Below are 15,135 nucleotides of genomic sequence, written 5' to 3' on the forward strand. Positions count from 1 at the left end.
ACATACGTGTGCACACTGTGTGCACGTACGCACATGGAAAACTGCTTCGGAGCAAGCGACTCTCATGGCATGCGGCATATGCTAGCAATTGAGCCTTTCTCTTCTAAACAACTTCGCAGGCGACACAATAATATTCGATACACTGCTCGTACAATAATTATTGCCGAAGTACAACTCGTGTGACTTGCCCGACACGTTAGTTATTAAGTTTGAGAAAATGTGACGCAGCACTTTTTTTCCATTTTGTTATATAAAGCAAGGGCTTGTAAATGGTGTGGAACTCAAGTCTAGCATTATTTTTTTAACATACTGGTCCACACAGTGCAAAAAAAGAATGGGTTCTGTCACAAAAAATAGAGAGTCCTGTTTTTGTCAAAAGCATCACTTAGGCTCCGGCCCTATTTGCACGGACGTAAAACTTTCCACAACATCATCTGCCATGAGGCGGCGATTTCGTCACTTGTTTCTAGTAAATAACTGGCATACCAGTAGCATCATCTAACGCCCTTTATATATCTCGTGTAAGTTGGATGAAAAATTGGCTATAAAACAGCTGCGTCACCATGAACTCGGATGCCGTGACGAAACGCTCGATGGCTGGCAGCAGGAAACGCAGAAATGCTGAAGTTGTCATTGTGTCTCCCCATCGGTATGACCGCATACGGTGAACAGTGAGATATGGGATTCAACAGAAGATATAGGCTAGCATTTGTAAATGGAAATGCACGCACGGCGTCGCATTGGCGCTTTTTTCGGTCGCGGCGGACACGCAAGAAATGCAATCGTAGCTGCACAAAAAGACGGCGAGGATCCTTCAGGAGCGGAAACAAATGCGTGCAACGAAAGGTCAGCGTCGTCGCTTGGCCTTGGCGGCGGGACGTCGTTTTCGGTCGGGCTGTTTGGCGAGGAGGCGTCGCTTGGGCTGAAGTTGCTGCTCCACCAGGTCGGCCAGCTTCCCTTGCTCCGCCAACATCGACAAAAACGTGCAGATGAATTGGTCGTAGTTGTGCGTCCGTCGGCAGTCGTCCACCTGTGCAGAGGATTGGCGATGTTACATCTCGACTCGCATCGTTTACGTGGCCATTCCCAGCTTTGGTGGGGCACACAGATTCACGCAGAAATGTTTTCTAAAATCTGCCACTAGCTCGAAAATCGAAATGGTAAGCATTAGACCAACAGATCCGAGCCTTGTCGTTCTACACTTTATTTTCACATGCAGCAGAAGATGCTCGCATTAACGAGCGTTAACGACCAAAATATGAAATTCAATGTAGTGAATGTAAAGTTATTATTGCTATTGCATTGAAAACGATCACGAGCCAGCTGAAAAGCGCAGCGTTTGATGTCAACTGCGTAAGTGAAGCAAGTGGAAGTTTTATATGCACACATCGGAGTGTTTTAATTATGCAGAGGATTTCGAATACTGTTACAGCTATTCCATATAGCAGATAATTCCATACAGCCTGGTTTGCCAGTACTACTCACGCACAACCAATTTAGCTCAGGTGAAATTTCCTTGCGGTTTAAGACCTGCGCGCTACAGCGACAGCCAGTGCACTTGCCACTGCAAAGAGTATTGCTTGCCTTGAAGTGCAGAGGACAGGCCTTACGGTTTCATTCACACTGAAGTTATTAACACCACTTCAATGCATAGGCATCCTAAGAACTCCCAGGCTCACAAACTGAATTCATAAGTACACACCATGGGGCCTGGCAGTTCTGGTGCCCGACCGCAGAGTCAAAATACGCGGAGTCGATCCCAGCCGGGGCGGTCTTATTTAAATGGAGTTGAAATGCTAAAGGCCCTGTTGGGCTCGAACTTCGTGCGTTCCCCGAATACCTTATGTTACCCACCCCGCGGCCGGCGACCCCTCGCCAACAAGGAAGCAGGGCCACCGGAATGCGGGACGATGACTGTCTGCTGGCCACAAAGGACGCAACAACTCCCATGCCGCTGTCGGGCTCAATTATGGCGCCTTACAGGAGACCAAGCCAGGCTGCAGGTGGCCGGTACACGTGGAAGGTACACGTACGCGTCCGCCGGACAATCAGAATCAGCGGAGGCGACGGCATTGGCGCATGGGCCAATTGTATTGATGGCCTGTCAACCCGGCATCGCGGAACTTACTCGGAGGCGCTTTTCCACGACCTGGCAACGCCCGTCGTCGACCATTCCGGGAACCGGTGCGAAAGAAACCTGAGCGACGGCGGAGAACCGATGAGTGGGCAAGAGGCGGTGGGTCTTCGAGGTTGTGGCGAGGAGAGACACATCTGTGCATTCCGATTGGACTGTAAGAGTGGTGCGTTACGATTGGACTGTAAGATTGGTTGAATGGGGAGACAGGGGATAAAACCAGGGGTGCAGGGACAGTGAAGGGAGAGAAGAGAAACGAATAAACGTCTCTACATCCAGATGATGTCGGAGCGGTCGTTTCCTCAAGGTGCCAGCAGATGAAAAGTTCTCGTCTTCGGCTTCCTTGGCGGCAGGAGCAAATGTCGCGCAACAAGCGAGAGGCGAGTGGAAAGAACCAAACGGAACGTAACTGGCGCAGTTGGCAGGGTCTGCATGGCTGAACTGAGGAGGACAGCGGGGAGCGACATCGGCTAAGACTGACGACAACCACCTTCAACTGACTACCACGCTGCGGGATCAACGAAGCAAGGCTAGTCCACCGGATTCCGAGGAGGAAGAGTGCACCGCAAGACTACTTCAGGCGGGTACCTCTTGATTTTCTGTTGGGCGCAGGCGATGACAAAGCATTACAACTTGTGAGACAGAGAAAGGGACAACGCGGAAATGAACGGGAACGGGGCAGGAAACTTGCAGGCGTTGGGAGTCGCCGACAGCGGCACGGGGGGTCATGGTAGTGGCACGTCAGATATGGCGTCGGAACAGCAGCTAGGGCTGCTCCAGCTTCAATTAAAAATTGCTGAGGCGGAAATGGAGAAGCAGCGCTTGATGCTGGAAAGGCAGCGGCTACGAGCCCGTAATGGGGCAGAGTGCAACGAGAGCGATGACAGCGTAGCGCTTGGCGGAAGGTCAGAGGAAGACAGGCGACTGAAATTCGCAAGCTTGTTAAGGGGTGTACTGGCACCAATGCCGAACCAAGAGGCGCTTGCGCCAATGTGGTTCGAGGATATTGAGGCAACGCTCAAGTCGTATGAAGTTCTGAGCGAATGGTGGGCTGGGCTAGTTTTGCCACAGTTGAGTGAAAGGGCACGCGGGCTGCTGTGCAGGCTTACAGCAGAGGAGCGCAAAGCTTATGTTAAGCTTAAGTCAAGCATTTTGGAGGGTCTCAGGCTTTCGGCGGCGGAGTACAAGAGGCTGTTTGCGGGATCGGAAAAGGGAGAAAGGGAGTCCTGGGATCAGTTTGCCGTACGCCTTGAGAATTATTTCGACTATTATGTCCAGAGTTCAAAGGTAGGCACCTTCGAGGAACTCAAGCAGCTAGTCGTCGCGGATCGCTTGAAAGAATGTTTGAGCCCGGAAGCGAGAGCGCATGTCATTTGTAATCAAGAGGAGTCCTTTTTGCTGCCCAGTGGCGTGGCTAGGCTCGCGGAGAGATTCGAGGAGAGCGAAAAGTGCAAGACAGCACAAAAGAAGGCAAATGTAGAGGAGTGGCAAAAGAAAGCTAAAACAGCAGTAGATACACCCACGAACGGAAAAGGGAAAAGGCGATGTTTTGAGTGTAAGGTGCCGGCCACATTGCCAGGAATTGCCCAAATAAGGGCTCAGGTGCAAGGCAAGGCACTAGGCCAGCAGGACAAGAAAACGGTCCAGTGGTCGCGAGGGTGACGGCTTCTGCATTCGAGTCAGAAATAGCAATGGCAGACAGGTTGTGGCAGCGCAAAGAGCAGAAACAACCCTCACTGGAAACTGTAACGCTTAAGAGCTCAGGTCGATCATTAAACGCCGTGGTAGACTCAGGAGCGGAGGTGAGCATCATCAGAAAGGCAGTGGTACCTCAGTACGATGGTACGGGTTCGCAGATAAAGTTGACGGGAGCGTTCGGGCAACAGGTAACCGCTGAGTTGGCTTACGTGCCGCTCATAGCTACTGAAGGAAGTCCTTACGTGATGTCCGAGGCGGTGCAGTCGGCCGTGCTTTGTGCAATCACAGATAAGCTGCTAGACGGCACCGACGCGCTGATCACGCCCAACAATTACGCACAGCTTCTCGAGGAAAGGGTTAAACGTGACATAGTGTCAGACGAGTGTTCAGCAGTTGAGGAGACCGAAGCTCTAGTAGAGCTGTCAGATGAGGCATGCGAGGAGCAACGGGCGATGGCAGGCATCATAACAGCGGAGAGCAACAGTGAAGGTTCCGAGCCGGTCAAAAGCAAACGACAGGAGTTTCGTGAGGCTCAGGAAGCAGACCCGGCTTTGCGAGATGCTTGCGCGCAGGCAAAGGCCGGAACGCATGGTATGCTAGTTCAAGACGAGCTATTGTATCATCAGGAAGACCTCGCGGGTCGCATTTGCAAACAGCTAGTACTACCATCGCACAGGCACAAAGACGTGCTGAAAATGGCTCACGATTCACCATGGGCAGGTCATTTAGGAGAGCGGAAAACACTACGAGTGAAAAGCTCATTTTACTGGCCGCAGATGTCGCGAGATGTAAAGGAGTACTGTAGGTCATGCCATGGATGCCAGGTGAAATCGCCGACGAGGCAGATAGATAGGGTTCCGATAAAGCCCCTGGCCAGGCCCAGCACGCCGTTTCAGACAGTAAACATGGACTGCATCGGTCCTATGGTACCCCTTCGGCTAGAGGTCAACGCTATGCTCTTTGTGTCGTAGACTTACATACCAGATGGCCAGAGGTGGTATGCCTCCGTTCACTAACGGCAAACCAGATGGCCAGAGGTGGTATGCCTCCATTCACTAACGGCAAAGGCTACATGTGACGGGTTACTGCAGATATTTTCTCAACACGAGGTGCCAGACACAATTTGCTCAGATCAGGGCACCAACTTTACGTCAAGGTTGACACAGGAGATGTTGCAAAGACTGGGGGCAACACCGAGATTTTCCACGCCCGATCACCCGCAAAGCAACGGCTTAGTTGAGCGCTGGAACGGCACCTTCAAAAGAATGCTTTCTCACATAGTCAGCGAACATGGACACGAGTGGGATAGGATGATTCCGTTTTTGTAATGGGCATATCGTGAGGTTCCACATGTGACTACAGGGCGGTCACCGTTCGAGCTCATGTACGGGCGGGTGCCGAACGGGCCCCTATCCATTCTCAAAAGGACTTGGTCAGGAGACTGGGAAGTGCCGGATTCATTGGGTACGCCAGCAGCGGAATATCTTGCGAAGCTCCGAAGTAGTTTGGAAGAAGCTAGCGAAGGAGCCGCCCGACAGAGTGAAGTCACTCAGAAGGAGTACGTAGGACGCTATAACTTGAGGGCCACAGACAAACTGTTTGTCACAGGGGACCAAGTACTATGGCTCGAGAAGGAAGGAGAGGGAAAGCTAGTGGCGAAGTGGAAGGGACCGATCACAGTGGTCGAAAAACTGCGACCGTACAGTTATTTAGTTGAGCTCGAGGACGGTTCACGCAGAACCATTCACGCTAACAAGCTTTGCGCATATCACGCCCGAGTAACTGCAGTAGGAGTGATATTCGAAGGCGATCAGGAATTTGGAGAGGTTCCGGTCCCACCATGCGGGCTAGAGGCGCAGGCGGCGCTGCAGCTTGATGAGGTAGCACACCTGGAGCCCACACAGAGAGAACAGCTGCGAGACTTAATCGCGAGGCACCCGAGGGTATTCGCAAACAAACCCGGCACCTGCAAAGTGGGAATCCATAAAATACGAATCAAAGCAGGAGAGCAACCGAGGCGCGCATACCCATACAGAGTGCCGGTGGCGCTGGTGAACGAAGTAGAGAGGCAGGTAAATGAGCTCCAGCAGTGGGGATTGATATACCCGGTTGAAAGTCCGCACGCGTATCCACTGGTCTGCGTATCAAAGAAGGACGATGGCATCCGCATCTGTTGCGATTACAGGAGACTCAACGAAATAACAGAGACAGACGCATTTCCCATGAGCGTGGCGACTGATCTGTTATACCAAGTAGCGAAGGCTAAGTACATAACTCTGCTACACATGTTCAGGGGTTACTGGCAAATACCTCTCGGCGAGGACGCGCAGGTTTGTACTGCTTTTGCCACTCCCTCAGGCCAGTACGCATGGAGAGTGATGCCCTTTGGGTTAAAGAATGCCGCCAGTACCTATCAGAGGGTCATCAATTGTGTACCTGGCTCCGCATAGACATTATGCTTGCGCTTACATTGACGATGTAGCGATATACTCCGAGAACTGGAACGAGCACCTAGAACATTTAGACAAGGTGCTTGTGTCCCTAGCGAAGGCAGGGTTGACGCTCAACGTAAGCAAATGTCGGTTTGCACAACAAGAAGTAAAATTCTTGGGGCATATTGTGGGATCAGGCAAGCACGGGGCCGATCCAGAGAAGGTCAGCGCGATAAAGAAGATCCCGGCTCCCGAATCAAAGGGACAACTTCATAGTTTATAGGGCTAGCCAACTATTATAGGGACTACGTGCCCGAGTACTCCAAAGTCGTTATGCCTCTGACTAACCTAACTGGCCGACGTATTCCGCAGAAATTACCTTGGAATACAGAGGCGCAGGAAGCTTTTGACAAGGTGAAAAACTGTCTAGTGCAGGCGTCGGCGTTGCAGGCACCAGACCCAGGGAAAGAATTTATCCTCGCCACAGATGCATCCGATTACGCCGTTGGTGCGTGCCTGGCACAGCAGGATCTGGTGGGCAAGGAGCGCCCTATCGCTTTTCTGAGCAAGATGCTTAGCCCGGCTCAGACCCGATGGGCCACAATAGAAAAGGAAGCTTATGCAATCATTTGGGCACTGGGGAAGTTGGATGTTTGGCGCTAAAATCAAGGTGATTACCGATCATAACCCACTCAAATTTCTGACTCTAACCACTCCGCAGAGCGCTAGGCTGACACGCTGGGCGTTGGCACTACAGAAGTATAACCTGGAAATTGAGCACAAAAAGGGGTGTCTAAACGCTAATGCCGACGCAATGTCGCAGTTAGTGACTCCAAACGATGACGCATAAAAGGGACGGCGAGTTAAGGGGGGTGTATGCTTTGTTAGCGCGTGCGCGCGACAGAGTCAACGAGGTACGAGTGACAGTTGGTGCCTCACGTGTCGAGCCAGTGAACATGTGTGCATATGTGGTTGTGTTTGTGTCGCATGTCATAGATACAGTGCAACACAGTTGGAGGGGAGGTGTTGGGCTCGAACTTCGTGCGTTCCCCGAATACCTTATGTTACCCACCCCGCGGCCGGCGACCCCTCGCCAACAAGGAAGCAGGGCCACCGGAATGCGGAACGATGACTGTCTGCTGGCCACAAAGGACGCGACAACTCTCGTGCCGCTGTCGGGCTCAATTATGGCGCCTTACAGGAGACCAAGCCAGGCTGCAGGTGGCCGGTACACGTGGAAGGTACACGTGGAAGGTACACGTACGCGTCCGCCGGACAATAAGAATCAGCGGAGGCGACGGCATTGGCGCACGGGCCAATTGTATAAATGGCCTGTCAACCCGGCATCGCGGGAACTTACTCGGAGGCGCTTTTCCACGACCTGGCAACGCCCGTCGTCGACCATTCCGGGAACCGGTGTGAAAGAAACCTGAGCGACGGCGGAGAACCGATGAGTGGGCAAGAGGCGGTAGGTCTTCGAGGTTAGTATAGCGAGGAGAGACACATCTGTGCGTTCCGATTGGACTGTAAGAGTGGTGCGTTACGATTGGACTGTAAGATTGGTTGAATGGGGAGACAGGGGATAAAACCAGGGGTGCAGGGACAGTGAAGGGAGAGAAGAGAAACGAATAAACGTCTCTATATCCAGATGATGTCGGAGCGGTCGTTTCCTCAAGGTGCCAGCAGATGAAAAGTTCTCGTCTTCGGCTTCCTTGGCGGCAGCAGCAAATGTCGCGCAACAAGCGAGAGGCGAGTGGAAAGAACCAAACGGAACGTAACTGGCCCTTCCACTGCGTAATGTTCCTGTAGATTAAATAACTGCAGATGGTCGCAATTATCCAAAGTCCTCCACTACGGCGTGCTCTATAATTGTATTGTGGTTTTGGCGCATAAAACCCCAGAAATTATAATTATACCGCAAAATGCGGAGCAAGCGCGCCCCCTCCCGAATCTGGTCGGATTATCTTTCACAATTGGGGGGGGGGGGGGGGGGGGGCTTGTAAGAGCATTCTACAGGTTGTTCATTGTCGCAGGCTATCTACCTATCGTTGCCCACGTTTTCTGGCCAGTGCTGCAGCGCGTCATCCTTGTTAACGCTGAGCCCTTCTCAAGCTTCGGGAGTGTTTTCTAGTTCACGCCTAGCCCTCACGCCTTCTTCTTCAGTGATTATCATGATGAGTGCCTGCTACTAACATCGCTACAAGGTCTCATTCAAAAATGTCACGCAATTTTGCCGACCATTTTGTACAGGTTTCACCAGACTTCTGCCATCAAACAAAAGCAAGAACGAGAGATCGCCGATTCTAAGTGTACTCACCACATATTTACGCCTCTTGTCAACTTCATCCTTGAGCGCACCCTCACAGACGTTGATCTCGGCTTCGACTGTCTTCAGCAGGGCCAGCAAGTCGTGTGGCGCAAACGGATGCTCCTCTCCCAGCCTCACCACAACGAGCCTGTCTATATCTCCACTAGTTGTTGTGCCTGTGGCAGGAAAAGAACGATGTGCAAAAGTCAATAGGGTAGCCCAATTAAACCAGGTAATTTAATTACATAGGACACCGTGTGCAATCTCGGAGCCTGTTTAAGCTCGATCGTTGACTTGTACCGCTTTACAAGTTGAAGGGTCGTAAAGGGGACGAACGATTTCACATGTGCTAGCAGATTACCCATTTGGAGTACCAAACTGGACTCTCTCACTGCATGAAAACACTTGCTAAGAAGGAAAGTGAGCAAAAAAAAAAAATGCAGGTGAAACTGCCTCGCTGAAAGTTCTCAATAGCAACTTTCCACGACATCATATATACTGACAACTGATACAGCCAACATAATTCTTAGTGGCTAAAAATGGATTGCTATACTGTGTTCAGAGCGAACGTGAGAGTTAACATGGCATGTTTCATGAGTGTTCATTGAGCCAGTGCGGCCAACATAAAAAAGAAATTCATGGAACAAATGTCTTCACATTGATAATGGGCTACTGAGAAGGCAGTATGAAATGTGAATTGAAACTTCGATGGTCCTCTTTTTTTTTCCAATAACGAACCTGTCATGGCAAAATTACAATGACAATACAGTTACCAAAGAATAACCTCTTTAACACTCGTTTAGTGCTGCACTTCAACGTATCCCGTAAACTGGTGCTTTTTTTTAATTGCTAATGACGACAAGTCCGAACTTTGCTTCTGCACACTTCTGTTTACTTTTGACACCAAGCACAAAGCAAGTCAACTGATACTGTATAAGCTATCGTAAAACACAGGCATCAATTTGCAATTGTACAACGCACATTCATAATGGTACTATTGCTGAGCCACTTCAGTGCTGGGTGCCTAGCTATAATTCTTTTATGAAACTAGCCACATGCTACTGAGCCTGTGGAACCACAGGATGAGGTACGAGAAGCGTGGTGCTTTTCTCATGAAGTGATAATCCCTCTTTCCTGCTGCCTCCGTCACAATGTTGTATAGAGAAATGAGAAACCTATCATTATGAAGTGATGCTCTGCCTTTCAGCCTGTTACAAACAATACACAAGTTAGACAACTGGGCATGCAGCACGAGTCGTGCGAACGTCGACATTCTCGGCCGATTGCTCGGAACGGCCAGACGGGGCGCGAGTAGCGAAGATGTCACAAACGGAAAACCGAAGCCTGACCTGGTGAAAGCTTTCGCTAGTTGGCTGTTTATAACCAAACTGGAAGCAGCGTAAACTGGTAGGACGCAAAAGGGGCATGCAACAACGCACACGGAATGCTGACAACCGACTCTGCAACTGTACGCACGAGCTTTCTGTGTCCCCATATTTTACACCATTTGAACTTTTGAGAAAAATTGAAGGCATCGCCTACAGAGGGTGACGAACACGATATCGAAAGCAGCCATGTGTAGAGAAACGAGTGGACCAAAATGAGACAGGAGTAAAGCTTTCCTTTGTGTTTGCAAAACGATTTCCTCTCTTCACTTTTACAATCTTCAATGCATGATAGAAACTAAAAGGGCACAAGACGAGGACACCGAAGAGGCTTGAGGCACACTATCAACAACGTGGTTAGTGCACACGGGATACGTCACACGTTTTTTTCGCCTTGTGAATGCCATACCCCTTATGTAATGTCCCAACAGGGGCCTTTAAGGGTTAATAAATGACGATGAGTGTTTCGAAGTATTGTTGCGAGTCCGCACTCATGCGTCTCCAGCCTCTCAGTCCTCCTCTTGAGCGCTTTTAGTTTCGATGATGCACTGAGGTATGTAGAAGTGAACACGGGAGATTATATAGCAAACTCTGAGAAAAGCATTAATTATCATCAATTCCCGTACGTGTGCATGGAGTGCTGACTTTTACATCATCTACAGTAACAACTAGGCAAGAAAAAAAATTCAGTGGCACCTCTGGTCTGTTCACACACTACGAAAAAAATGACAGAGAAGTTGGCAAGAGCGGTTTGCAGTGGTTTCTCAAGCAACGACCATGAAAGCTAACAGAGGCTGGCTTGTCTTCAATTAAGTACATATCTTTCCACGTGCTGCCTTGCAATAGCAATCGTGCCTATGGATGCATTGCTTGCATAGGGTCCCACAAGTAACTCGCCTGAAGACTGTGGTGCCACTGAGTGTTGTGCCTGCTGTGCTGTTGATTGTTGCTGCTGATGTTGCGATGCTTGTTGCGGAGACGCAAGCGCCTGTGGAGGTGGCGACGCACCCGGGGGCGAACCTCGTACGGGAGAGTTGAACGCGCTGCCCACCTCGGACGCGGTGTCCGTGCTTGAGGAACCTGAACTGGGCGCAGGGGAGTGCGCCTCCATGAGGGGGCTTTTGGCATAATTGTGGCCGTCGAGCGCGGGCTGATCACGAACCTGTAATGTAAAAAAATTGCACTGCAGACAGGCACGAACCCAGAATTTCTTTTTTCCCAACGACAGATTGCATTTGGCTACAATGATTGACGATAATTACTGCACGCATGCTCATTTACAAGCACGCTTTTATTGTAAACACTTGGCTTTCACGTTATGGTTTACATTCTGTAATTTCCTCTATGATGTCCCCTTAATGCTTCCTATAGGGCCTGTAAGGTAATTTGAATTGAAATAAATAAAATCATTAATGACAAAGATAAACTCAATTATGTCCCAGTGGGCATTCTAACAATGAGTTCTCTCAAGGAGATGCACTGACAGGCAACTTCTGTTTTGGCCCCAACACAACTGGTTTCCAGAGCCATATGAAGACCACAGTTAAATGACTCCATAGCAGTTTTTGCTGGTTACAAAAGAACTACAATTTAGTGTTAAAGCATACAGGCTGACTATATACATCTTAATAGCGAAATACCAGTATTTCACATGGTTTCCGTCAATGAACATTAAACCTATGTTCTCTTCACAGTGAAAAAACAGCAAAAGCTGAGAAGGACTTCATAAGTTTATCACTAGCCACACTCTGGCACCAGATTTCAGGAGGGAGGGATTAGGACATAGAGACATCTCTCTTGCACTTACAGGGAATCGCAAAACGTGTGTGGTCATTCCTGCAACATCGTTATTCACTGTTCACTGAACATGCGTTCAAGGGCGATTCTGCCAATGAGATTTACTGCTACATAAAGTGGTTTAACGAATCTACATTAATTCCGATGTTAACACAGGGACAGGACCGGTGCTAAACAGACACAAATGCCAGAACTGCAACTCCCGGGTCAATACTGAACTGATAATTGGTGCCAACCCAACCTGAAAAGCCTGCTTTGCCCAAATACAAGCCCCACCGTGGTGGTCTAGTGGCTAAAGTACTCGACTGCTGACCCGCAAGTCGCGAGATCAAATCCTGGCTGCAGCGGTTCTATTTTCGATGGAGGCGAAACTGCTGTAGACCCGTGTGCTCAGATTCGTGTGCACGTTAAAGAAGCCCCCAGGTGGCCAAAATTTCCAGAGCCCTCCACTACAGCTGCTCTTATAATCATATGGTGGTTTTCGGATGTTAAACCCCACATATTATTATTATTATTGTTGCCCATGTACAACAATAAAATGGATAACAGGGTAAGTAAAAAGTGCATACCATTTGCTGAAGTGCTTCTAGAACGATGCCACGGTTTGTCCTCAGCGTTCGCAGCTTTTGTTCGTAGGCCTGTCTCCGGTCAGGAACCACAGCCATGAGGTTGAAACGGATGTCCCCACCGCCAAGCCTCTCGGTAATTACCTGAAAAAATGTGATTTGTTTCTTCGCTCAGTCCGGCATGCATGTTATCCTCCATCTATGTGAGATAAGTTAATGCAAATAACTTGATTGTACAAAATGCACATTTGTAAAGTATATCCTCAGAACATTACATTAGCAGAGATGCTAGAGGTTTAGGCGGGGGGGGGGTCAAACACATGGACGGTGGACATCTCACCGGCAGCCTGGCCTGCACATGACTGTCTTCCTTCCAGATTTTTAAAATTTTCTTAGTATGTTTATAATTTACACAGATCCCACTGATCTCAATCACATCTATTGTGAAGCACCTATGTAGCGAACGTGTCTGAAATCATTACCATGGAATAGAAACCCTATCCACTCAAACCTGAATATAAAAACGAACACGGATATAATGCAATATCAGTTATAACAAAGTAAATAAAAGAAAGTTTTGCGGTAGATACAGTGCTAGGAATAACCCTTATAACAAATTCCATGGATATAACAAACTTTGTTTATTGTAAGATGGAAATTTATTATAATAAGGTTTTGAGCGTATTACAGAATTGGCGTCTTAGGTTTCAGTCGTTCGAACGAAAGATCGGTATCGGCACATTTCTCAAACACCTGACATCAAACCCCCTTCAGAAATTACCCATATTTGATATGTGAAAGACCTTTTCAAATGGCAACGTTAGCTGGCATATTGTTGTGAACCCCTTGGTGGGGCAAGTTTCGACAACCTCTATTTTACACAAATTCAAATGACTTAAATAGTGCCAAAAGCAAATCGAAAAACAAACAGCAATTTTTATGACTAACATAAAACATTCATATCACAGTATTCATGCATACTCAGCCACCGTTCGTTACTCGCGAGGGTGAAATGAATTCTTGCCATGCGGAACTTGTCAGTCCAGTCTTCACCAGGAAGCCATGGCCCGTGGTCGATGGGGTACGGTTTCAGGCCGTCGAGTTCATACAGGCGGCCGTCGATGGGCACGTAGCTGACAAAGTGGAACGCTTCCATGGTGCGACCCATAGGGACACCGTGGGGCTTTTCCTGGGGCTGCCGGGGCTCGGGCTTGGCGTGCGTGTTGTGCGCCCTTGCCAGCTCGGGAGTGTTGCCAATCGCATAGCCCTTATTCTGCGTTCAAAAAACGAGCATAACGGTAGCACAGGTAAGGTCGGATGAACTTGAATGCAATCCTGGAAAATCTGGTCTCCGCAGAGCCACCAAGCCATCAATGGTAAAGTGTCCTGATAACACAGTTCAATCAATCAATCAAAGAAACTTCGCTTCCTCCATGAGAAAAATGGGGGTGACACAAAAAAAAAGCTGGCAAGGCTCCAGCCCCTTACAGAGCCTAGCAACAAGTGAGCACGGTACTAAATGTAGCTGTGAAGGAACTTACCCAGAATACGCAAACAGTTAGTAAAGAGATGAAAGGCATCTGACTGATTTATCATGACTCACAATATGAGCAGAAGCATGACGAACTTTTTCTTAGTCGTAAGAGGACTTGGTGAAACTGTGAGCCAGTATCGAAGCAATAATTCCTTGATGATTACTTAAGAGGTGCTTGTTTTAATTGTACGTATGCAGTCATTTCTTAAGTAAAGCAAAATGCTTCATAGTGACATCCCCTGATAGCTAAAATCAGGTGGCTTAAAATAGAAACGTAAACAAGGTGATGTCTGATATAGTGCGTGTGAATACTTGCCACCTAAATGTCCATGGCCATGCATCACGCCATCCCCATGCAAAATAAAAGCTACGAAAGCATTCGCTTTCCTCACAAGATGTCTCCTCACCTCGGGGTCCATATTCCGCGTGTACTCTTTCAACCTCGTCAGAGTGGAACCCAGGTAGATCTTGGAACAGTTGAGCAGGATGCTCAGAAGCGAGTGCGTTGCGCACGAGTTCGGAACGATCTGCGGCGGAATATAAACAGTAAGCAAGCGTTGCCACAAAGCGCCAACGCTGCCGCAACGAGATCCGAGTTACCTGGTGCGCGAAAAAGATGGAATTGACGATTTCCTCCTTCTCGACAAACTTCTCCTCCTGCACGACGACTTTTCTCCGCGATCTCCTCTCCTCGATCCATTTGAAGAGGAATATAAAGCCGTACACGGGCCTGCGAACGAACACGGGAAGTGTGGTCGTGTTGTTTGGGCAACAGCACATACACGGCAGCTCGCGCGAATCGTGCCAAGAACGCTTTACCCCTCGATGGATTTCTGCAGATCGTATATCTCGTCGACTTGCACGCCTTTCACGCCGAAATCCTCGAGCAGAAGCGTGAAAAGACCTGCGAATGAGCCGAGAAAAAAAAAGAAAAGAAAACGTCAATTTCGATCGGTTGTTTACGTTCAGCGCGGAAACTCGCCGCGTATGGATTACCTGGATCGCTTTCTAGCTCGAGCCAGCCATCGGCGAGACGATTTAGATCGACGGGCATCGCACCGACGACCATTCATCCGTCGACGACTAACGAAAACATGCTGACATACATCCGACGAGGAATAAATGCCGATTGAACGATCTGTTGTTGCTGTGGCGGCTGCCACATGCCTGCGACTGCGTTTTCACCGTCGAGCAGCGCACAGTGTAGCCAGATCAAAACCTTCAGTTTGACTACATTTGACGTCAAAACCTGTATTTTCAAAGTACACGCTAGTGGTTTCT

The 15,135-nt window shown here is 49.1% G+C and overlaps 1 protein-coding gene across 1 annotated transcript; it reads right to left on the reverse strand.

Moving 5' to 3' along the window:
* Positions 1-428: 428 nt before the first annotated feature.
* On the reverse strand, positions 429-14,908 carry LOC119163846 (ubiquitin carboxyl-terminal hydrolase calypso). Its single transcript, XM_037415913.2, has 9 exons — positions 14,851-14,908; positions 14,674-14,758; positions 14,455-14,584; positions 14,262-14,381; positions 13,345-13,593; positions 12,324-12,464; positions 10,855-11,119; positions 8,582-8,748; positions 429-1,030 (listed from the first exon to the last, which is right to left on the reverse strand). The coding sequence occupies exons 1-9, from the start codon at positions 14,906-14,908 to the stop codon at positions 848-850; spliced, it is 1,398 nt and encodes a 465-aa protein (XP_037271810.2). The 3' UTR covers positions 429-847.
* Positions 14,909-15,135: the final 227 nt, after the last annotated feature.

The sequence above is a fragment of the Rhipicephalus microplus genome, chromosome 9 (genome assembly GCF_043290135.1).
Source record: "Rhipicephalus microplus isolate Deutch F79 chromosome 9, USDA_Rmic, whole genome shotgun sequence".
In the NCBI taxonomy this organism is placed as follows: domain Eukaryota; kingdom Metazoa; phylum Arthropoda; class Arachnida; order Ixodida; family Ixodidae; genus Rhipicephalus; species Rhipicephalus microplus.